The 23,020-nt window shown below is 44.0% G+C and overlaps 2 protein-coding genes across 2 annotated transcripts; both read right to left on the bottom strand.

Moving 5' to 3' along the window:
• Nucleotides 1-9,097: 9,097 nt before the first annotated feature.
• Nucleotides 9,098-10,767, bottom strand: LOC131480015 (5'-AMP-activated protein kinase catalytic subunit alpha-1-like). Its single transcript, XM_058662329.1, has one exon. It carries the CDS (start codon nt 10,616-10,618, stop codon nt 9,098-9,100), a length of 1,521 nt encoding a protein of 506 aa, XP_058518312.1. The 5' UTR covers nt 10,619-10,767.
• Nucleotides 10,768-20,758: 9,991 nt separating this feature from the next.
• LOC131480107 (olfactory receptor 10D1B) lies at nt 20,759-21,748 on the bottom strand. The gene has a single exon (XM_058662555.1). The coding sequence runs from the start codon at nt 21,746-21,748 to the stop codon at nt 21,053-21,055; it is 696 nt and encodes a 231-aa protein (XP_058518538.1). The 3' UTR covers nt 20,759-21,052.
• Nucleotides 21,749-23,020: the final 1,272 nt, after the last annotated feature.

Raw genomic sequence — 23,020 nt, 5'->3', positions numbered from 1 at the left:
TGATTTGAATATTTCACTAAAGCATCATATCCAGTGATACACAGGAATGTCTTATTTTTCTTTGACTTTTTGCATTTGTCTTGGCTGTAATTACATGCTTCCTATATCTTTCTTTTAGGCAAATTTAAGTTATAAACTCCAATTTGATACACTTATGATTAATGATTAAACATTCCCATGTAGATTGTGTCATTAAAGCTGGCTTAACCTTTCTTTGCAGGACTAGTTATGAGATACAATGATTCTTGAACATCTCTGAATACTGTGAGAGCCCTGAGTGATGGAGTATCTAAAGAATACAGGTGTTGCAAGAAATCAGTAAGAAGTCTAAGACTGAGACTTCTTATCTCTAGAAAGAAGCACTTATATTTGTGTTAGAAGCATTTACATTCTGCAGCAGCTTCTTATTCCATAATTGCAACCAAGAAATACAGAAGCAGACACAAATTTAATTATCTGGGATAAAAATGTCACATAATGTTGGGAGTTCCTTTCATGTTATATTGAGTCTGGACACAATTCTGAATTCATTACTTGAAAAGATAATGTAGAGAAGGGCATAACTTAAAATAATCAAAGACACAGAACTATTATCTGCTGTTTTACTTCCCAGATGCTCATAACAACTGAACACAGGAGGAGGGAATGTCATCTATATTTACCACCCAGGAAGCACATGTCAAGCTGTGGAGCCACCACCTGCTCCATCCCAGGGTACACATTTGCAGGAAGTGGGAAAAGAAGTAGAGATGGGACTCAAACTTAGTCATGGGCATCTTTTTCTTAAGATTTATTTTATTTTTATTGCAAAGTCAGGCATACAGAGAGGAGGAGAGACAGAGAGGAAGATCTTCCATCTGATGATTCACTCCCCAAGTGGCCACAATGACTGGAACTGCGCTGATCCTAAGCCAAGAACATGGAGCTTCTTCCAGGTCACCCAAGTGGGTGCAGGGTCCCAAGGCTCTGGGCTGTCCTCAACTGCTTTCCCAGGCCTCAAGCAGGGACCTGGATGGAAATTGGGGCTGCTGCGATTAGAACGGGTGCCCATATGGGATCCTGGCATGTTTAAGGTGAGAACTGTAGCCGCCAGGCTACCATGCTGGGCCCAGACATAGGCATCTTAACCACTAAGCAAAATACTTGACCCAGAAAATGGAGTTTATGAAATGGACTGGGAGTCAGGAGCTTGAGGCGTTTATTTAAGTATGCACTGAGAATGAGAGAGCAAAGAGAGGAGAAAGAGAAGGCAGGCAGACAGGCATGCAGGAAAGAGCGAAGGAAGGAAGGAGGGAGGGAAGGAAGGAAGGGAGACTCTTGTATCTTTGAATTCCTTCCTCAGGTACACAGTAATGGAAGCTGGGAGGAAGGAATTCAATCCAGGTCTCCATAGAGGTTAGGCACTGGGTTACATGTTAGTCATTAGTTATATCCCCAGTATTTGCTTTAAAAAGAAATGCAATAAAAATGCCAAAAAAAGAAAATGTTTATCACCTACAAAGTTGCACATAAGATTCCACTTCATGTTGGCAAACTAAACATAAAGTGTCATGTTAAATATAAAAAAAGAGGCTTTAAGAAGTCGGCTCCAGATACTCCCATGTGTGACACACACATCTTAACTTTTAGGACACATACTTATCCCAGGAGCTTGGCTCTTTATTCATAAATTGACTAATTAGAGATGTTGAGTATGTACATCAATGCTACTGTTTGTTTAGTAAGAGAAATTTCTGAACTGATCGAACACAGCAATAAGATGCTATTTAATGCAAATGAAGATGCTCTATAAACTGAAAAGTTGGGTGCAAATGAGAGCAGTGAATGTGAATGGCCTTGGTACTGGAAACAAGCCAGTCTGATGCTGAAGGAGTGGAAACATAATTGGATTGTACGCATAATAAATGTGCCCATAATGGGTCTGCTATAGACCCTCCTTGCTTGATATGTCTCTTTCAGTGGGTATAAAACAGCAGCTCAATCCACACAAATATTAAGAATTTGTAACCATCTTCTGCAGTCAGTTGAATCGAAACTAAAGCATTTTATCAAAGCTAGGTAAGAATTTGTGACTTACCTGACCATTATCTTCCAGAAAAGTGCTGTTGAGCTTAAACCTTTACTGCTTTCCAAAAAGCATGCATGCATACACACCGAGTAACTCACAGAAGCTTTTGCTGTTAGACACTTCAGATTTGGACAAGCTAGTGGAGCTGATTCTGCTTGAGAATTCAAATATATTTGAACAAGGGCAGTTTAAGACTCAACTAACCAAAGTAAGAAAAGTAATCCCTGGGAACATTATTGTGCAAATATTGAGGAGAATATTTATTTGAATTTGCTTAGACCTAAAGGAAATGATTATAGGCATATGTTCTCCTTAGGGGCCAGCATCTCAGGGGCTGAGGAATATGAAGAAACAAAGTGCATGTTCGTTGGCATCATCCCAGAAATCCCATGATCCCTGCAGTTCTAAACAAACATCAAGCTTTGTCCTTGGAGTGATGGAACCATTAACAGTGCTTCCATAGTTGTCATTATACTGTGGACATCATGTGAAAAGTGGTATTGTTTTATAAAAATATAAAGGTGGGAAATTATACTTGTAAGAATTTTAGGATATTCCACAGTCCAGTACAAATTACTCCGTTTCCATTTTCAACCAATTTTTACATTTTAAAGGATTATATGTGCAGAAAAGAAACAAGAGACATTATTTTTCATCTTTTTTTTAAATTTCAAAGCATGCTTCCAGGGCTCCAATATACTTTCTCATAATGTTTTATGTTTAAATAAAGTATATATGCATTCAAGTTTCTAGTTTAAATTTAACTTAACATATATGAATTTTGCCAATCTAAATGATCAGAAATGGCCTATTTTTCTTTTTGTTAAATATTTATTCATTTATTAAGATGCATAAGTCAGGGCTGGAAAAAGAGAGAAAGGAAAAGAGAAAAGAAGAGAGAAGAGGAGACAGAGAGAGAGCAAAGAGCTAGAAAGATTTTTTCCTTTTCTTAGCTGCTGTAATCATATATGACTGTTAATTTATTTTTTGAATTTATTTATTTATCTAATTATATAGTTGCAATGGCTATGAGATTTGCCCTGTCTCCCCTCACTGATTCTTCCTATTTTATTACAATAATGTAGTCCTTCAAAAACAGTTGTAAGTCCATTGTTCTGCTATGTAAGTGTGTCCTGACACTATGGGTATGGACAATTGCAAAGTCCCACATCCTGTTGTCAATATATGTTTTAACAGTTTCATTGGGAGAAAGAAAACATGTTATATCTACTCTTCTGAATACTACTCAACCATTAAAAAGAATGGCGTGTAGTGTTTTCAACAAAATGGTCCCAACTAGAGACCATTATGCTCATGAAATAATTTCAAATAGACAAACATCATGTTCTCTGATATAAGGCAAATTTCATGCAAAATATACAATTTAAAATGTACAAGTAAATATGAATGAACATATAGTCATCTTGAGCAACTGTATAATAGAGTCTATAATATCGAGATGTGAAGATACAATACAGTATGCATTTCTACTTCCAAATCAGAGATTGATTTTCTATCTGTTAATTCCTTCTGCAAATGGCTGCAAATGCTTGAGTTGGACTAAAACAAAGAAAGGTATCCAGAAAACCATCTGGGTCTCCCACATGGCCGACAGGAATACAAATACTTGGGTCATCCCCTGCTGCTTTCCCAGGCATGTTATAGCAGAGCTAGATGCTAAGTAAGGTAGCAATGACCTGAACTGGTGCCCATGTTGAATCCTTGTGTCGCAGGAGGGGACTTCTCCCAGTGCCCCTCCAGCTCCCTGCACTAACATGCTCTTTTCTTCAGCAAAACTTTTAACAGTTCTCTCAGGGCATAATTTACATAAAGTAAACATTAAAGTTTATAAATGCGTACTTTTGTATATGTGTCATATCCGTTTATGATATCATCTATTCAGTAAAGACAATTAAAATATTCACTCCAAAAACCTTAGTGATGCTTTGCCTTCTCCAGCTTCCTTCTGCTGTCAGTGTCATGCTAGGTAATAGAGAAGTCAGGTTTGTCAGAGTAGACGACAGCTTCAAGAATTTAATCTATTTAAAACCACACATGCATGGCTTTTTCTTGGCTTCTTCAGTTCAATACAAAGATTTGAGAGTCACACATGGTTCTGCAGGTACAGAAGCCCAAGCTCACCTGGGCACATGTCTTATAGAACCCAACCAATCATGTGTCGATGGACCTAGTTTTGCAATCTTTATTCCAGTCCACTGACCTTTTGTCTATCTTGATACCTACCTACCATGTCTCATTAACTATAGCTTTATTATATTTTTTATATTCGAAAGTCATTATCAGCATTATTCTTTAAAACCTTTTTTTCCTTTTTTTTAAAATTTTGGGCTTCTTATATTTACTTGTGAGTTTTAATCTTAGCTCATTAGTTTTTATAAAATGTGTTGGCAATGCCCATGTCGCCACGTACCCTGAGCCGAGCGGAGGGACTAGGGTTACAAAAAAGACAACGCAGTGAGACAACACACAGTACACAGAATGCCGAATGCGAAAAAATGATCGATCGATCGATTGATCTTTATTGAAACTCCAGGCTTTCTTTTATACTATGCCTAGCTCCTCCCAGTGTTTATCCAGTCCTCAAGTAGCCACCCTAAATTCTTCAAGTTCCTCCCAGTGTTTATCCAATCCTCTAGTGGCCACCCTAAATCCCTTGAGTTCCTCCCAGTGTCTATCCAATCCTCTAGTGGCCACCCTAAATCCCTCGAGTTCCTCCCAGTGTTTATCCAATCCTCTAGTGGCCACCCTAAATCCCTTGAGTTCCTCCCAGTGTCTATCCAATCCTCTAGTGGCCACCCTAAATCCCTCCAGTTCCTCCTAGTGTTTATCCAATCACTTGGCAGATAACTTGACAAATAGAAAGCAGGAACTTGCGGTTAAGCCAGTGGCTAGATGTATCAGGCCAAAATTGCCCATCCTGTTACCCTCTGAGAAGCAAGCTAAGCTGTGGAGTTAATCCTTGGGAGACCGGGGCCTGCAAAAATGTCTGCTGATATTCTGGCTGGGATTGCTTTGAATCTGTAAATCAGCTTGAGCAAAATTAACATTTTTACTGAACCTTTTGATGTCGAAGCTCATTATTCTTAGCTTTAATTTCTCTCAATTCACTGTATGTTCTTACAAAAAATCTGTTTCTTCCACTGGATTTATGACAAATCAGCTTCACATGTCTGATGCCTTTGCAAATCACACTTTAAAATCTCGATTTCCTATTGTTCATTGAGAATGTATTAAGAGGATAGATTTTCTCTTATACAATCTGTTGTCATTATCTACAGAGCTTTTTCTTATAGATTCTGAAAAATGTCAAAGTTCCCCAAGAAACCTCGCCTGGGGTAACCTCAGACTTGACTCTTGTGTGTACCAGTTAGTATTGGTCTGGTTCAGTCCACTACCTGCATCAGCCCATTCACACAACAGTGACTGTAACTGCCTGGTCAGTTCCACCACCAGCCCCTCTCACACAAATCCACAGGTGCTGTGGCCTAGGCCAACCCAGCTGCCATGAAGCCAGCCCTTACTCATACCAGCAGGGACTGTAGCCTCAATATTGAGACCCTCAATAGCCATCACCAACCCCAACCCCAACCCCAGCCCCAATTCTTGTGTGTGCTGGCATATACAGCAGTTTTTGTCTATCCCATCACATTATCACCAACTCTTGAACATACCACGGGTGCTGCAGTTTAGTTCATATGGACCTGCCATCAGACCCAGCCCACAAGTATGACTACGATGCTATCAGTTGTCCACCCTGGTTCCCGCCCAGCTCTGCTTTCATGTACACCAGTGACAGATATAGCCTAACAGAAGACTCACTCTGAGGCTCAGGTCTTTGCTTGCCAGGGGGCACTGTGATTCAGCCTGATATAACGTGGACCCTGTCCTGGTACTTGCCAGCAGATGCTGCTGCAAAGCCTGCCTGGTCTGTACTTACTCTGGCTCTAGCCATCCCTGCCCTTCCCCAAACCGAGCACACATATGGACTGAAGGGTGTTGCATCAATGCCCAACATACTGTGCCTCCAGACTCAACTCTCCTGCTTACCAGTAGAAGCAGTGGCCTAGGAGTCCCTGAAGTTCCGAAACTAGGCCCACTCCTAACTCCCCGGATAGGACCACTCCCAGCCACAGGTCTTGTGCATGCTGATGGTTGATCTCACCCAGCCTGGCCTGGCCCTTGCTCTGTCTTGGCCTTTGCCATTGGATGTCATAGCCTGGCCTGGCCTGCCCACAATCCCAACTCTCAGTGGTAGATGCTACAGTCTAAGCGCTGTCCAGTCTGCTCCCATCTGCAACTGTCATGTGAATAGGCATGTACAGAAGGCTAACCTGGCATGGCTCACACATCTGCTTTGGCTCCCACCTGTGCCAATGTGTGCTATGACTTGGTTTAGCCTTTCCCAGTTTCTCCCCCAAGCCAGCCTATACACCTACCAACAAGTGGAGCATCCCTGCCTGGTCTGGCCCATACCCAGCCCTAATTTTGATGCTCACTAGTGGGAGCTACAGCCTAGTAGGGGAGTTTTCCTGGTTTCCCCACGAGGCCTGCTCTCAGACCCAGCTCTCATGAGGGTCAGCAGGTGTTAGTGTACTGCCCAGCATAGTCTGCTCTCAAGTCTTGGCTTTTGTTGGTGTTGGTGGATACTGTGTCCTGGCCTGCCCCCCCACACAATCTTTGTGTGTCCACAGGTGCATACCATGGAAAACCTGGCCTATTCAGAACCACAGTTCCTATGAATGTGTGGGTGAGTTTCGTGGTTATGCTTAGCTTGGTTTCACCACACTGAGGTCTCACACAAACCAGCAGGTATTATATTCCCACAGGAATGGGCCCACAAATTCCCCATAGAATCTACCCCCAGACCCTGTTCTCTTGTGTGAAGGTTAGTGTCATGGCCCAGCCTATCATGACCCACTCCCTGCCCCAACACTAACTGGCAGGTACTATGACATAGTCCTGCCAGGTATCTCTGTAGCCCTATCTGTGCTCTAGTGGACTGCTAGCTCAGCCCAGGTCTCCCGCATGGACATGAGTCCTAGTCTGACCCTGACATGTCCTCAGGCATCCACTCCTTCCAAATCACCCCTCAATACCCTCATTTACCTGTGATTGCAGTGACCCAGTCTGTGGAAGTCCACCAGAAGTCATCCTCAGCTATAATACTTCCTTAGCAGTCCCCTGACAAACACATCCCCAAATACCCATCCGAGGGAATTGCATAGCCACCTTTTCCATGGCTAATCGATGAGGCTCCAGGCCTGGTCTTCCAGTGGTGCAGAATGCCAGCCTGGGGCACTACCAACCTGCTCAGGGTCCACACCTCAAGATAATCTAGTCCATGTAAAGCTTTTGTGTGTGATTTTGGCTTTGTAAAATATGTCAGAATGCTTGCATGCACTGAATGTCTAAAGATTCAGGAACAGAAGAATGTACAAACCTCAAAGTTCTGATAGTTTTGGGCCTGGCATGACAGCCTAGTGGCTCAAGTCCTCAGCTTGCATGAACCAGAATCCTGTATGGGTGCTGGTTTGTGTCTGGATTCTCGGGGGGTTTCTGTCTAGTACACCCCAAGACCACAGAGTGGTGAGACAACAGTGTCCTTCAGCCACAGAATCACAGGAGACAAACTGGTGAGAGATGTTCACTGTTTGGAAGAACTACTTACAAGCTTACATAGAGTAGAAAAGGGGGCAGGCAGAATGGCAGTGCCGACACTTGTCCCACCCAACAATGGTATTGTGACGGGCTAGTAAGTATGTCTCTGTCTCTGGACCCAGGCCTCAGGCCGTTGGCAGATGAACCAAAAGTTACATATCCACATAAGCTTACACCTGAACTGGAAGCTACACCTTGGGGCAAACTCACTAAATGTGGCTGAAAAAAAGGAAGATTGTTACATGTAACTTTCTCAGAGTTGTTTACCAGGCAGGTCTTAGCACAGCTGGTCCAAGGACAGAGAACAGAGACTGGGATGCAGCCCATTGCTCTAGCTGCACGTCCCATGAACAGGCCAGGTTGGAGTCTTGGTTAGCCAAGACTCCTGTCAGCAGTTCCCCTGGGGACACGGTGTCGACAGCCTCGCACGTGAGCAAAGCAGACAGAGACCTAGGGGCCATCCATCAACCACCCTGCCTGTTCCACTTACCTTCCAGCTCTCTGCTTGTGGCCTAGAAGAGTGGTCGAGGATGACCAGCCCAGCACCATGGGACCCTGTTCCTTGAGACCTGGAAGAAGCTTCTGGCTCCTGGTTTCAGATCAGCTCATTGTTGATCGTTACAGTCACTTGGGGAGTGAACCAGTAGATGGAGAATCTTTTCTCTGTAAATTTGACTTTTCAATTAAAAAGTGGAAAAAATTGTGACAGTTTTAAAAATTATTCCAGAGAGGTGTGGGGCCCCATCCCCATGGCTTCCCCAGGTGGGGCCAGAGGGTTCCACTCTTCTTTGTGGCTTCAAGTTCACCCGCAGTTGCACAGGCAGTTAGTGAAGGCCGAGGTCCTGCCAGGGCCCCGGCTGACCTGCACACCTGGCAGACAGCCTGCAGGTACTTGGCCTGTCTCTGTCTGCTGCCTCACCCAGGGTATGCCAGGCACACAGCCGCATGAACCTACTCTGCTGCCCCCAGCAGCTGTTAAAGACTGCTAAGCTGGTGACCCACACACTGTGAGGTCGACGTCTGTGACCCTTGGGGGTCTTGTTCACAATGTGGGAGGACATTGGCTGGGGAGTCTTTCCGCTCTGCTACAGTGCCCATCGCTGTAGACTGAGACGGCCTGCTGTGAGAGACCTCAGAACCCATCCCTCTAGTGGCCTTTGTAAGCTTTGGGCTTCCCCTACCCCCAGTCTCTGAGACCCAGCCTTTGGTCAACACCATAGGACCTTGCCAAGGTGCACAGAGGGAAAAGACACAACAGACCAGATCCATATAAACATATAATCCATATTTTATTTACCAAATTAAATCTCAGGGGGAAAATCTGAAGGAGCTCAACTCCCAGACTCATCTTCACCTGCACCTCGGGGAGCCTTCTGGGAGTACTTTTCGGGAGCGCAGGAGCACTTTTCGGGAGTGCAGGCTGGGACCTGTGTCTGGAGCCTGCCGGATACAGCAGGTGCACTGCAGGAACCTGAGGATACTCCTGCAGACACCCTGGAAACCCTTCTTCCTCTTCTTGGTGATGGCTGGGGTGCCAGTATTCTCAGGTTCACTTGCTGTCACCACTTCTGGATCTGAGAGGCGCTTTGGGGTGCTGGTGCTGGCCTTGAAGCAGGAGGCCTCAGATACTGGTGACTCTTGGGATGCACTGGGAACGTAGCTTCTCTCTTCTTGCAGGTGGCCTAGTAAGAAGGAGCAAGGGCTGTGGGCCTCTGTGGCGGCCTGGGGCCCAGGTTCCAGAGGAAACAGAGGGGCAAAGACTGGGTACAGGGGGACATACTCACTGGAGCTCTCTTGGAAGCGGCTGGCTGTGAAAGAGCTTTGTGGAGAGCAGGCAGTATCGCTATGGATGGAGCTCCAACACAAGCAGTGCTGCGTCTTGTGGCTTCCAGCGCTCGGTAAGACGGAAGGTGGCTGGAACCCCAGGTTCTGGGGCACAGGGTCCAGAGTCCTCTCTTCTCTGCTGCCAGGCAGCAGACCTAGCCCTGCGAGGTACTGCCTGGCTTCTGGGTCCTGGGGAACATTTAAGACTTCCACAAGAGTGACTGGGCTCTCGGGGCGCACCTCCTCACAGGTGCCAAACCACCAGTGCGTCCTGGCCACCTCGGCCGTGAACCTCGCCCAGGCCTCTACGCTGAGCAGGAAGCCCAGCAGGTCCGTCAGGCCCAGGCTGAAGGGCCGCGGCAGCACATAGTGGCCAGCCATGATGCGGTTCTGCAGCTCCCCCGCAGTCGCCCCAGTGAAGGGCAGTGTCGCTGTCAGCATCCCAAAGAGAGTCACCCCCAAACTCCACATGTCTGCCTGAAAGGCATCATAATCCTCCCCGGAAAACATTTCTGGAGCACAGTACTCCGGGGTCCCATAGAAGCCCCTTACCCACGCTCCCTCAGGCAGCCGGCGGCTCAACCCAAAGTCAGCCAGTTTGACATTCATGTTCGTGTCCAACAATATGTTGCCTGGCTTGAGATCTCTATGTGCCACGCGGCTGGCGTGACAGTAGTCCACCGCTGATAGGATCTGGGCGAACAGCGAGCGGGCCTCGAGCTCCTCCAGGCCGCCTCGCTCCCACACATAACGATGGAGGGTGCCTCTGCTGGCTAGCTCCATAACCAGGAACACAAACCTACCCAGACACTTCTCATCCAGGAGATTGACGATGTGGTCGTGCCGCAGGCTGCGCAGCATGCTTGCTTCCCGGGCCACACTGTGTGAGGCGGTGCCTCGGCGTTCCCGCAGGAAGATCTTCACCGCCACGTCCCTACCCGTGGCCAACTGGCGGGCGAGCTTCACCACGCCATAGCCGCCTTGGCCGATGATCTCTGTGAAGTCGTACCCGGGAAGCGGAGGATGAAAGGACCAGGTGGTATACATGTCCAGTTTTCCCTCTCTGCGCTCTCTGAACTGCACTCTCTACTCGCTCACAAACACTAACTAATCAGTTACCCTAACTGAGCTAACTAATAACAAAAAAAGGGATCGCAATGGGACTGACTGCCTCTGACTAATGTGTAACTGGCTAGACTAACCTGAAGCAAGAAGTCTATCTCAATAAAACGGAAAACAAGAAAGAGGGAAAGCCACTAAATACGCTATTGCTGACAAGCCTCACCGAGCTGGCTAACTAGCAATGGGGGAAGTGCAAATAAGCAAAACTGTAAAAAAGGACAAAGTGGGCAAAACAACAAATGGGTAGAAAAAAACAAACTAAATCAAATGGGCACAAGAATACACAAAATAGAACAAGAAATCAACAAAAACAACAAAAAAAAGCACACACCACACCAACACAACTGCTAGGGTAGATGGGTCCAAGTCACACAGGTCACCAAGTATAGCTCCCTGGGTAAGGCGGACAAAACTCTAGGCCCAGCTGCCGGCTATATATACATTTTGTGGGAATTACATCATAGTAATGACTCCTTATGAAGTCAGAGCTAGTCTTAGACCAATGAGAGCCCAGCCAGGGACTTGCACACATGTGAATTCATAACAATGGCTCCTCGTGAACTCAGTCAGTACAGGACATGGGCCAACCAGAGACACAGAAAATGACAGGAGATGTTCTTCATAATCTTTAATTAAAAATGAGCAGGCCAGGAGCTTTCTGCTTTGTTTGGTGGTAGAGGCTGATAACAATTTTTTGAGACATGGAAACATGTAGGATGTTGAGTGGCCTTTTCATTTCTAATTTAAAGCAGTGATAATAACTTTTGTCATTTGAAGATCTCCTAACATCTACACTCGAAGTTTCTGTTCCTTCTCCTATAACCCTGAGTGATGAGTCTCAAATGGTGGTTCATTTTTCTGGCATCATGATGCTGAGACCAAATGTTCATTTGCCCAAGACACCATCAGGTACATGATTCATATCTACAGAGCTGTGGGAAGGGTGTCTTCAATGATCATTTCCTCCTGAGATCATCACCAGGGTGCTCATCAGAAGGTTTTGTGGCTTTGGAGTCCTGGTGTGGAAGGCCACATAGTGTCTGCCCAGAGAGCCACATCCTCCACCATGGTCCTCAGAACAGCAGGTAGATATAGAGACTTTGCAAAATTTTAGGGTTCTGGGCTTATTCTGGCTATCTCATATTGAGAGCTGCTGTCTGGAAAGAATTCACGTTCTGCTCCTAACAACCTCACTTCTTCATGGAAACAACGAAGACACAGAAGGGCAGCTGGCCTGGTGTGGTCAGTTGAAGCTTTGTATGTGTGTTGAAATAGTACATTATAGCCCTTAAGAAATACAAAAGTTCTTTGTAAAAGTAATTTGATTCAAAGCACAAAAGTAAATCAAAAAATAAATTTAAGCAAAGATAGTGCCTTCTTAGGGTGTCCTCAAGGGACCATTACAGTGCCATTACTGCAAGGTAAGCTGGTATACCACGTGTTGCCAGGTAGAATCCTGACTGCTCCACTTCTAAAGCTGCTGCCTGTTCATGTGCCTGCAAAGGCACCAGAAGATGGCCCAAGTGCTTGAGCTCCTGCCATCCACCTGGAAGATACTGTTGGGGTTTTGGAATCCTGGTTTTGACCTGCCCAGCGTTTGCCATGTGGCTGGCTGGGGACTGAATGAGTAGGTGGAAAATGGTGTGTGTGTTTGAATGTCAGTCCTCCTGATCAGGACAGTAGAGCCCTGTGGCTTCATCACTTCCTCGATTCTCCTGCTTTATGAATGTGACACTGAGTTTGGAGTCTGAATATGAAGGTTGGAAGGACCCTGACATTTGTCACCACTAGACCTGCCCTATATGAAGGGAGTTTTTCAGGATGAACTACAGGATATTGGAGAATGATGGTCACGATGTAAAGTGTAAGCTCTCTGGGGTGTGTAGTTACCTGGTATGGTCACTTACACTGAGTCTAGGTGCTGGAATAATACAGTTTTGTAAATAAGACTACACATTACTTGGGGTTACATGCTAACCCCAAGTTTAAATATGCTCTTCAATGTCTTTCATTGATGATTTCTAGTTTCATGGTAGAGATCTTTTATGTGGTTAAATTTATTCCCCGGGTGTTTTTTCTTCTCCTTTTTTTCTTAAGATTTATTTGTTTTTATTGCAAAGTCAGATATACGAAGAGTAGGAGAGACAGAAAGGAAGATCTTCCATCTGATAATTCATTGTCCAAGTGATCTCAACAGCTGAAGCTGAGCTAATCCAAAGCCAGGAGCCAGGAGCTTCATCCAGGACGCCCATATGGATGCAGCCCAAGGCTTTGGGCCATCCTCGACCGCTTTCCCAGACCTCGAGCAGGGAGCTGGATGGGAAGTGGGGCTGCTAGGATTATAATAGATGCCCATATGGGATCCTGGCACTTTCAAGGCGAGGACTTTAGGTGCTAGACCACCATGCTGGGCCTCTGGGTATTTTTCTTTATGATAGCTGTTGGGCATGGAATTATTGGGTCTATAGCAGTGCTACTGATTCTTGTATATCGACTTCATAGCCTCCAATGTTACTGAATTTGTCAGTTATATCAGTATTTTGGTGGCATCTTTGGAGGCTTTCTCTCTATGAAATCATGTTAATTACAAAGATTAATAACCTGGTTTCTTTGTGATTTGGATGTCCCCTTTTAAAGATTTATTTATATTTTTATTGGAAAGCCAGGGAAGAAAAACAGAGAAAAGCCTTCCATCTGGTGACTCACTCCAGAAATGGATGCAACAGCTAGAGCTGAGCCGATTTGAAGCCAGCAGCCAGGAGATTCTTCTGGCTTTCCAATGTGGGTAAATGGTCCCAAGGACTTCAGCTATTCTCCACTGCATTCCCAGGCCATAAGCATGGAGCTGGATGGGAAGTGGGACAATTGGGACTTCAGCGAAGACCCATGTATGAAGCTGGCACTCTTACAATTACAGGATCAGCCTGTTGAGCCGCAGTGCCATCCCCTTCTTTTTCTAATTGCTCTAGCTACAACAGAGTACATCTGGAAAAATAGAATCTAATAATCTTTTGCAGAGAGAGAGAGAGAGAGAGAGAGAGAGAGAGAGAGAGAGAATGTGTTTGTGTTGTGTACACCCCATATCAACATCTTTCAAGTTTACGTTTGGGGTATGGAACAATGGGCAGCAAAACCATAACGGTAGCCAACTCCAATTTCTACCACCAATGTGGTATTACATGGGGATTACATGCAACAATGACATGAGCCAAGATAAGGACTAGTAAGTCACATGTCTGACCCATATGGTGGTAAGGATGATTGGCAAGTGATTTCTGAAACCTGTTTGGAAAGCAACACAGCCAACATGCCATTTCCCAGCGGGCTGCCCTGAGCAGTTTTCCATTGTTCTCTGGTTCTCAGGCCTCCTGTATGGCAAACTGTTTGCCTTTGGATCCATTTGGCTGTTTACTTTTACTTTCCAAATTGCCTTAGCTCCCCAAAATTTCAAAAGTTGTACTTCGTCACTGACACATGAAAACAAAATCAGTTCAGATGAGTTCAGATGACTCTGGCAGAGCTGAGGGAGGCACCCTTCCTTACCCAGAGAGAAATGAGCCTTGTGGAAAGCAGTGGGGTATGAGGAGGGTGTTGGAGGCTCCTGGTTGTGGGCCTAGAAGTCCAAGAGAAGGTAGCCCCAGTCAGCATCACCAGGAGGAACCCCACACTCTATGGACCAGTGGTGGGGGGGAAGAAAAGGCCAAGAGAGGGTCTCCCCAGGGAGACATCCCCATGGCTGCTTCCCCCTCACAGCTCTGCCACACACTGTGCTCTCTCCAGGTTACACACTATTTCCTGGCGTGTGAACCCGGCTAGGCTTGGCTATACCCTGAACTCTGGGCTCCAACTCTTGCCTGTGATTGTATCCCATTCCAAGTGGGATCTACTCGGCCTGGGAGCCACATCTGACGCCGGAGGGCATCGGCCTTGCCACCAGACCCGGCCTGCAGGATTCAAAGCAAGGCCGATATTACTGCTGGGCTCGGGCGCCCGGGCACAAGGTAGTTGTAAGTCCGCACTCCCCGCCCAATCCGGAGCAGAGCCTCCCCTTGCCTGGACCCAAGGTAGGAAACCAGGACAGCGAGGGCATTGGTTCCAAGACCCTCAACCCTGAGCAGTGCTTCTGCCATAGGCTCTAGAGCCCTGTCCTGGACAAACTCTACCACTTGAACGCTGTCCTGGCCATGCCTCTGGCTAGGGGTAGCAGGTGCTCCCACCCGGAGTGGCTCAGGGCAGATCAGCCACAGTCAGGGGGTGCCCTGTGATGAGTGGTGTGATAGAGAGGGCAGCACTAGTGAAGGACCATCACCTTCTTCTGGACAGCGTTAAGCTGTCATGGTACAAGTGCCCGACAGCTGTACAAGCCTAGTAAGACACTGGGCAGCAGGAAGCGACAGTGACTGGAGACCCTGGGGCCCCAAGCTGAGTGTGAGGGTGAGGGCAAGGGCAAGACCACCGGTTTCCTGGAGAAGTGCCCTGTAAGAATCCTGACCAGGGCAAGGGTGATACCATGGACTGGGCTGCTGCTGGCTACACAGGGGCATGTCCAATGGACTCCCAGCTCTTCTGCTTCCTTTCCAATTCTGCCAAGTCAAAACCAGGAGCCCAGAACTCCATCCAGATCTCCCACATGGGCTACAGCAACCCAGGTGCTTGCCCACTCTGTGTTGCTGTCCCAGACTCATTAGCAGGAAGCTGGACCAGAGCCAGGAACCAAACTCTCATTTTGATTGCGGGATACTGGCTTCATGAGCAGTGGCTTAGCTCATTGTGTCTTAAGACTGTCCCTTTAGAACTAAGGATTTTTTATTGCTCCAAGTCTGTATCAGGGAAGCAAAGAGGTTTTGGTCCCCTCACAGAGGTACCTCAGGACTTATGGTCAGACTCAGTGTTCAGGGCTGTGACAATGCACCATGTTAGTGTTTTGAACTTGTTTTATGCAGCTTACTGAGTGCTCTCTTGCTGTACTGGATCTGTTGAAGACAATCATGTAACTGAATGTAAACGCAGAACAATGACGGCCATGTTAGCCATCACAGAGCAACTGTCTCCAAAATGATATTTGAGTGGGACAGCCAGTCAACACACCACATTCATCCACAGCCAGGAAGGTCATGGGGCCTGAGTGACAGCCCCCTCAGTGTGGCTACCCCTGGTGACTGTGACTGAGCTTAATGAGCTCATAATTCAATCTGGCTCCACCCCAGGGCTTTGCTGGGTTGGCAGCACAGGGGACAGAAGGATTTCCAAGTTGGGAGCTGGGAGTTCAGGATTGGAAGCCATCTATCTTCCTGTGTGTCTAGAATGAAGCCAAATGAAGATGAGGGACTGTTCTGTGTCCTGGAGAACTTCACCCCAGTTCCTAAGATTTGTTTACTAAATGTCACCCTGAAGGGTATGAGGCATTTCAGGCATAGATTAAAAACTGTTTTTCTTTTTTTTTCCTTTCTCATTCTTGTTGTTTGTTGATTCTGATGTTGGTTGAATGGAGACTATCCTGGGTAATAGAAGTTTTGTGCTCTGGACTTCTTAGACAAACATAAACTGCATCGGTTTCTTTTTCTTTTGACCTGATGTCTGCCTTTCCAGTCCCTTCTTGGACACTCTAAAATATGGAGAAAGAGACAGAAGGGTTTTCTAGCTGCTGTTTCACTTCTCAAATGTCTGCAATAGCCTGGACAGAACCAGGCTAAAACCAGGAGCTCAGGATGACTCAATCCAAATCTCCTCTGTGGGGGCAGGGACACCATCCCTGGAGTTATCACCTGCTGCTTCCCAGGACGCACCTTAGCACGCAGCTGGAATCAGAAGCAGAGCTTCAATCTGGACCTGACATCCAGATGTGGGATGATAGTCACTCAAATGGCATAACCACGACAGCAAATACTATCTCCTCAAGTTATTTATGTCAATAAGTGGAATCAGCCTGGGTTTCTGGTTATGTGCTCCACTGACAGAGAAGGAAGTGTGGCTATTCCTGAAAAAGGATTGAAGTGTCAAATGCACATGTATCGATGCTTTATGACAGCCATAGATCAAGTAAAGTCTTGAGTGAAAAACTTCCAGGTTCAGCTATGTTCTAAGAGCTTGTCAACTGTCTTACTTTTCAGAACCGTCTTCACTTTGTCAACCTGCCATTCAGAGAAACATCCCAACTTTTGGTTACTGATCATGAGAGTCAATGTAAAGCAAGAAAAGTAGAATCTGCAAGGTTAAGGATGAGTCAAATGGAACAATATTTTGAGTGAAACTTCAAGACAGTACTGAGAAGTGAAGATACAGTGAAGTATACATGTTCACCTATGTATCTATAGATCTCATATTTTGCATGAAGTTTGCCTCATGTTGGAGAGAACATATAATATTTGTACTTTTGGGATTGACTTTGTTCAGTGACCATAATACTCTCCAGTTGGTACAATTTTGTTGTGAATGGTAGAATTTTGTTCTGTTTAATGACTGTGTAGTGTTCCCATCGAGCAGATGTACCATAGTTTTTTTTTTTTATCTGTTCCTCTTTCATTGGTTGTTTCCATGTCTTCACTATTGTTGATTATGTTGCTATAGATACAGGGTTGGGGGTCCCTCTCTCATATACAGATTTCACTTCCTTTGGATATGTTTATAGTAGTGGGATAGCCAAATCATATGACTGATCAATTTTAGGTTATATTAGCAGTTTCTGTACTGACTTCTGTAGTGACTGCCTTAACCTACAATCCCATCAACAGTGAAGGAGGGTACCTCTCTACCAACATCCCCATCAGCAGGTGTTGTGAGTAGATTTTCAAATGTAGGCCATTTTTTTTTCTTTCAGAATCTAAAATCTGTCTTTCCAGCCTCTTCTGGCCAGTAGAGTTCCTCTGAGATGTTAGTTATGAGTCTGATTGGGATTGGTCTGTAAGTTAATTGATGTTTTAATGTGAGTATTTTAGGATCTTTTTCTTATGTTCAACTGAAGAAAGCTTCATTAAGATATGTCATGGTGAAGATCAATGTTGGTCAACCCTAGTGGGAGTTCTGTGCCTTCCAACCATTATGTTGTTTCTCAAATATTTTTCAATATTCAAAAATTCTTAATTTTTATTTCATTTAATACATCCTTGAACCCAGCTTTATTCGTGCCTTCTAGAAATTCCATAACTCTTATATTTGGCTTTTTAATGGTGTTCCTTAATTCCCGAATGCTTTCCTTAGCTTGACTCATTTCCTCTTCCAGCTTTTTGACTCTTTCAGCATTACCTCAAGAGATATCTCCCAATTATGATATTCTTCCTTCTGCCTTATTCATTCTATCCCTGAGGCACTTTTAAAATTTGATGCATTGTGTTTTTTGTTTATAGTAATTTGGCTTGCTTTTATTTCAATCTATTTATTGTTTAAAGTGTTCTGTAAGTTGTTTGAATTTCTGTAGATTCTTCTTATCGTTTTTAATGAACTTTATAATATTTTTTTAACAATTCCTTATCCCAGTTCCTTGATATCTTGCTAAATTACCTCCAAGATTGACAAAGGATTTTGCTCCTTTGTAGAGGAGGCATCAGTAATATTCATTGTGCCACTGTCTCTTTTGCTCTTGGTCATTGCAACTCTGAATAACAGATTCTTCTCCTTAGGTCTGGTTTCTAAGCTGCTTTGCCCACTGGCCCACAGGTTGATTTTAATGACTGCATTCAGTACTCAGTTCTTTATTTGCAATCACTCATGCTGTTCCCTCCAGCAAGGCTTAGTTATGGGCTCTTGTGTTAGGATTCCATCCCATTTTCTGTAGTCCCAGATCCTGGCCTGCCACTTTCCATTCCCTATGATCCCATGCTTTGGCTTCACTGATGCCTGCTCAACATTTCTCCCACTGCTGGTTCCAGTAGTACCCAGAGGTAGACAGATACCACCTGTCCTAGATCATAGGGTTGCACAGATTTTCCTTTTTCTTTTTCTCTTCTTGTCAGAATCCAACCCACTGGCTGTTAGGTCTGAGTGTCATCTGAACTGATGTTGGATTTAACCTGTAAGATACCAAGTTGGCACTGTTTTCCCAGTTGGACCAATGCAATGTGTTGAGCCAAAAATTACTTCTGTCCTGGCTTAGTACATGCACAGCTCTCTTGTCTCTCTACCATCACAGCCTTTTTCTCAGTACAGACAATAGCACCTGATTTGGAACTGGTAGGTATCTGGGCCACAAAATAAATCCTGTTTCTACATCCAAAGTGCTTGGGCTCTACCATTGTGGTTTTGTTTGTAGTTGGACCAAGTAGATCAGCAGGGAAAATAGTTCTATGATTGGGTCCACCGCGTAAGTTCCCAGTAAATTCTCCTTTCCACCTGGTCACTTGTGGAGTTCCAATCACTGATTGTAACTGGGGTATCTAGTTACTGTAACACAACTCTGCTGTCTCTGCTGCTTCCCCTTGTCCATGGGTCTCTAGGAGTCCCTCTGCTCCTTGACTATGTTGTGTTTCCTGGAATTGTTCCCTCTCTGCTTCACCTCAGCTAATCCAACTCTGTTTAAACTTGTCCTCATCTCATTCTGCCATCTTTGCTCACCACTTCTTCAACCCTAGCAGTTGACTTCCTATGGGCTGAGGGATATGCTAATCTATTTGTAGTTTCCAGAAAGTGTTTTTTTGATGTTTCACACTATCAGGGTTTTGTAGAATGCTTTCTTTGCATCTTTTCAGGAGATTAAGCTTACATGGATCATTCTTGTTTGTCTTGTTTATATGTAAACTGTATGATTGTCTCTTACATTCTGAGTTTCTAGAGACATATTTGCTTTTTAACATATTTCTGGATTCAAATAGCAACATTTGTCATGAATTTTTATACCTATTTTGATGGGTGATATTAATTTTTATATTCGTTTAATGTTTTTTCTAGTGCTTGTTTCAAGGTAATGACAACTTAGAAGCAATAGAATGATGATTTTGTCAAGTGTGATTCAAATAACAGAGGAATTGGAACTTTACTTTTGAAAAGAAGATTTCCTATAAAATTATGTTTGACATGAGTCTCGAATGACAAGGATATGTGTGTCTACCTAAAAGATTCTGAAACAGAATTTAAACTAAGAAAACAAAGGGCCCAGAGCTTTAGAGAAGAGATCAGGAAACAATACTATTTTTATAAACTTGTTCAATTTTCTAACCTGAAACCCATACACAATATTCTCACTAGTTCAGTCTGGACGATTTGGTGACTGATCCCTGATTCTGAAAAGAGCCAAAGTGATAGAATACCTGTCTCTTACTCTGTCCCTGCCTCTCCTTTCAGCCCCCGTTTCTTCCCATCACTCTTTCCTTCCCCATCATCTCTTTTTTTCCTTCCATCCCTTTCATTCCCATCAGCGTGGCCTCATTATTCCCTTCATCTGTCATCATCCCCTTCTTATTGTGTTTTTCCCCATCAAATTACTGTCTAGGTTTAATGGCACATGTCTCACCACAGAGTCAAATGGAAAAGAAAGGGATATAAAGGTGAGGAAACTAAAGCCAAAGTCTTTGTGTGAGCAGATTATACCAAACCATGCTAGAGAGCACAATGAGAAAAAGGTTAGAATAGACCCAGTCACTCTCTCACATATTCTGCTTATCTACTTTCTCCACATTCTCTTTTATTTCCTGTCACCTTGATACCCAATTAAGTCCTAGTTACAGGTGTTAAGACTAACAGACAAACTTTGTGGATGACGTAGGATAGCATTTCTGAGTCATTTATTCTAGATCTTAGTTTCCTTGAATAAATACTTTGCATCAACAGTTTTCTTGTATTTTGGAAGTCACAGGACATCACTTGTAAGCCATATATGATTGAGCCTATTCATTTCTTTAGTAATTCTCAGACTATAAAATGGGATCTTAGTCAACACAGACATTTTAGTGGGCAATTATGTAATAGTGCCATTGAGGATTAGGATGGGCCATATCCTAAGAAGATAGGAAAAAAGAAGAGGATGTAAGAATAGCAATTAAAAAAGAAAAACGGAGGCAATGTTTGGCATATTTATTCAATTGGGAAGACATCATCTTCAAGTGATGATAATATTTGTGTTCTCTATTGCAAAAAAATAAATTCTATAAGCAAAGCAATGTATTACTCAGGTTAATTGCTGATCCGCTATCCCACATTTCTAAAAAAGGTAGTCACTTGCTGTAGTACTTTTCTCAGCGAACACTTTACTTCTTTATTTCTTAAGGTAAAGATCAAAGGGTTCAGCATAGGAGTAACCAGATTATTCAGTACCTGAACAGTTGCATTAAGCCAAGGATTGGGAGTGGGTTGCAGGTAGATAAGGACCACTGGCATAAAGGAGAGAAGGATGGTGGTGAGGTGGGCACTGCAGGTGGAGAACGCAAGGCGTCAGCCCTCTGTAGATCGAATTTGAAGAATGGAGCGAACAATACAGCTGTAGGAAGTGAGGATGAGAAGGAAGCAGCTGAGGGGCATGAGGCCCACGCTAACGAACCCCACCATCTCCAGGGACGACGTGTCTGCGCAAGCCAGCTTCAGCATCACTGGGATATCGCAGAAATAATAGTCCACATCATTGGGGCCACAATAGGGAAATTGGAAAGTCAGAGTGGTTAGAAAGGTGGCCTGGGTACAGCCAAACAAGGAGGTCCCCATGGCCAGGATGGCACACACTCTATGACTCATGATGATCGTGTAGCGTAGAGGGTAACATATGGCAACAAAACGGTCGTAGGCCATCACTGTGTACAGGAAACACTCAGTGCAGCCCAGGAAGTGGTAGAAGAAGAGCTGGCACACACAGCCTGCATAGGAGATGGTCTGGCTGTTCCCTGAGAGATAAAACAGCATCTTGGGAGAACTCACAGAAGGGGAAAATATGTCACAAACAGACAACTTGCACAGGAAAAAGTACATAGGCGTGTGAAGCCGAGTGGAAGAAACAATGGCTAGAAGAATGAGCAGGTTCCCCAAAAGGGTAAAGATATAGAAGGACAAAAACAAGACAAAGAGCATGGTCTCCAGACCTTCTGTGTGTGGGATGCCCAGCAGGATAAACATGGTCACCATTGAGACATTCCTCATTTTTTTCAGAACGTTGGACTTTAAAAAGAACATGATATTCCAAAATGTGAGGCTTTACGTAAAACTGATAAGCAATCTAATGGGTGTATTGGTTTCATATTTTAGCAACCAACCTTCTTATTTGGGTTAGAGCTATAAAAATATAAGGACATGCAAATTCTTAAGCAGATTCTGGAAATTTGGCTTGAACCATGTTTGATAAGGAAACCAAAATCTCCCAGATTATAATCACAACCTTTTTAAAATAATAAAAGTTGGTTATATAAGAAATCTGGAAAGTCAACAGAAGAGGATGGTTGGTGGGAAAAGCACAGAGTCTGGAGAAGAGGCTCACATATAAATGAGTTTTCACTTTTTGCTTTTTACTTTTTTATTATTGTGATTTTGAGCTTGTGTTGTGGCTGCTCAGAATGCTGGAACTCCACTAGGTATTCATGCCTTATGCAAGCGAATCTGACAAAAGGGGCCTCTGTCATCATAGAATGCTAGGGAATCTGTTTTATTTCTTTCCATGTAAAATTTCATCTGTGCCTCAAGGATAGGAATAATTTTGAGATTATGTAGCCATGACATGAGAAATCAAAATTTGGAGAAATTTGCAATCTCTGGAAAAAAGATTCATGTATGTAGTAGTGTGTTTATTTACATGTATCGGTGTGAAGTGAGAATGTGTACATGTTTGTAAACAAACAGAAGTTGTGGAAGGAAACAAAGTCAGACTCACCACTATACTGGACATGTAGAATGGGCCAGAAGACATATAATCAGTGATCTGAAGTCTAAGATATTAAATATTTTTGCTATTGTTTGACTGTCACATGTGCATACAAACCTAATGTAGGTTTTGGGAATTGAACTGACATGGAAACATTACATAGAGAAAGTATTACAAATAGCTTATTTGATGCTAATTGAATAGATGATTTGTTAAGGTAAATATATATACATATTCTCACCCAAATTTTAACAGCAGCCAGGGTCTAATAGCTTAACATGAATAGTGTCCGGAATACAATCTGAATTTATTCAACAAATAACAAAACACACAAGAAATATAAACAACTCTGAAGAGAAAAGATCATCAACAAACACTAACTCTAAGATGACACAGATGTTGAAAATGGTCAAAGATTTTGGAGCAGCTTATACACCCATGTGCCATGGGAGCATTTGAAGTGAATAGAAAGATAGTTCTTTCAGAGAAATATTAAGTAAAAATATCAAAAACAGAGAAATTTTAGTGCTGAAAAATATACTTGATACTTAGAAAAA

The sequence above is a fragment of the Ochotona princeps genome, chromosome 4 (genome assembly GCF_030435755.1).
Source record: "Ochotona princeps isolate mOchPri1 chromosome 4, mOchPri1.hap1, whole genome shotgun sequence".
NCBI lineage: Eukaryota > Metazoa > Chordata > Mammalia > Lagomorpha > Ochotonidae > Ochotona > Ochotona princeps.
This window is presented reverse-complemented; position numbering and strand designations above follow the sequence as displayed.

Coding starts and splice junctions, on each gene's coding strand:
- LOC131480015 (XM_058662329.1), bottom strand. CDS start 10,618: ATGTATACCACCTGGTCCTTTCATCCTCCGCTTCCCGGGTACGACTTC.
- LOC131480107 (XM_058662555.1), bottom strand. CDS start 21,748: ATGAGGAATGTCTCAATGGTGACCATGTTTATCCTGCTGGGCATCCCA.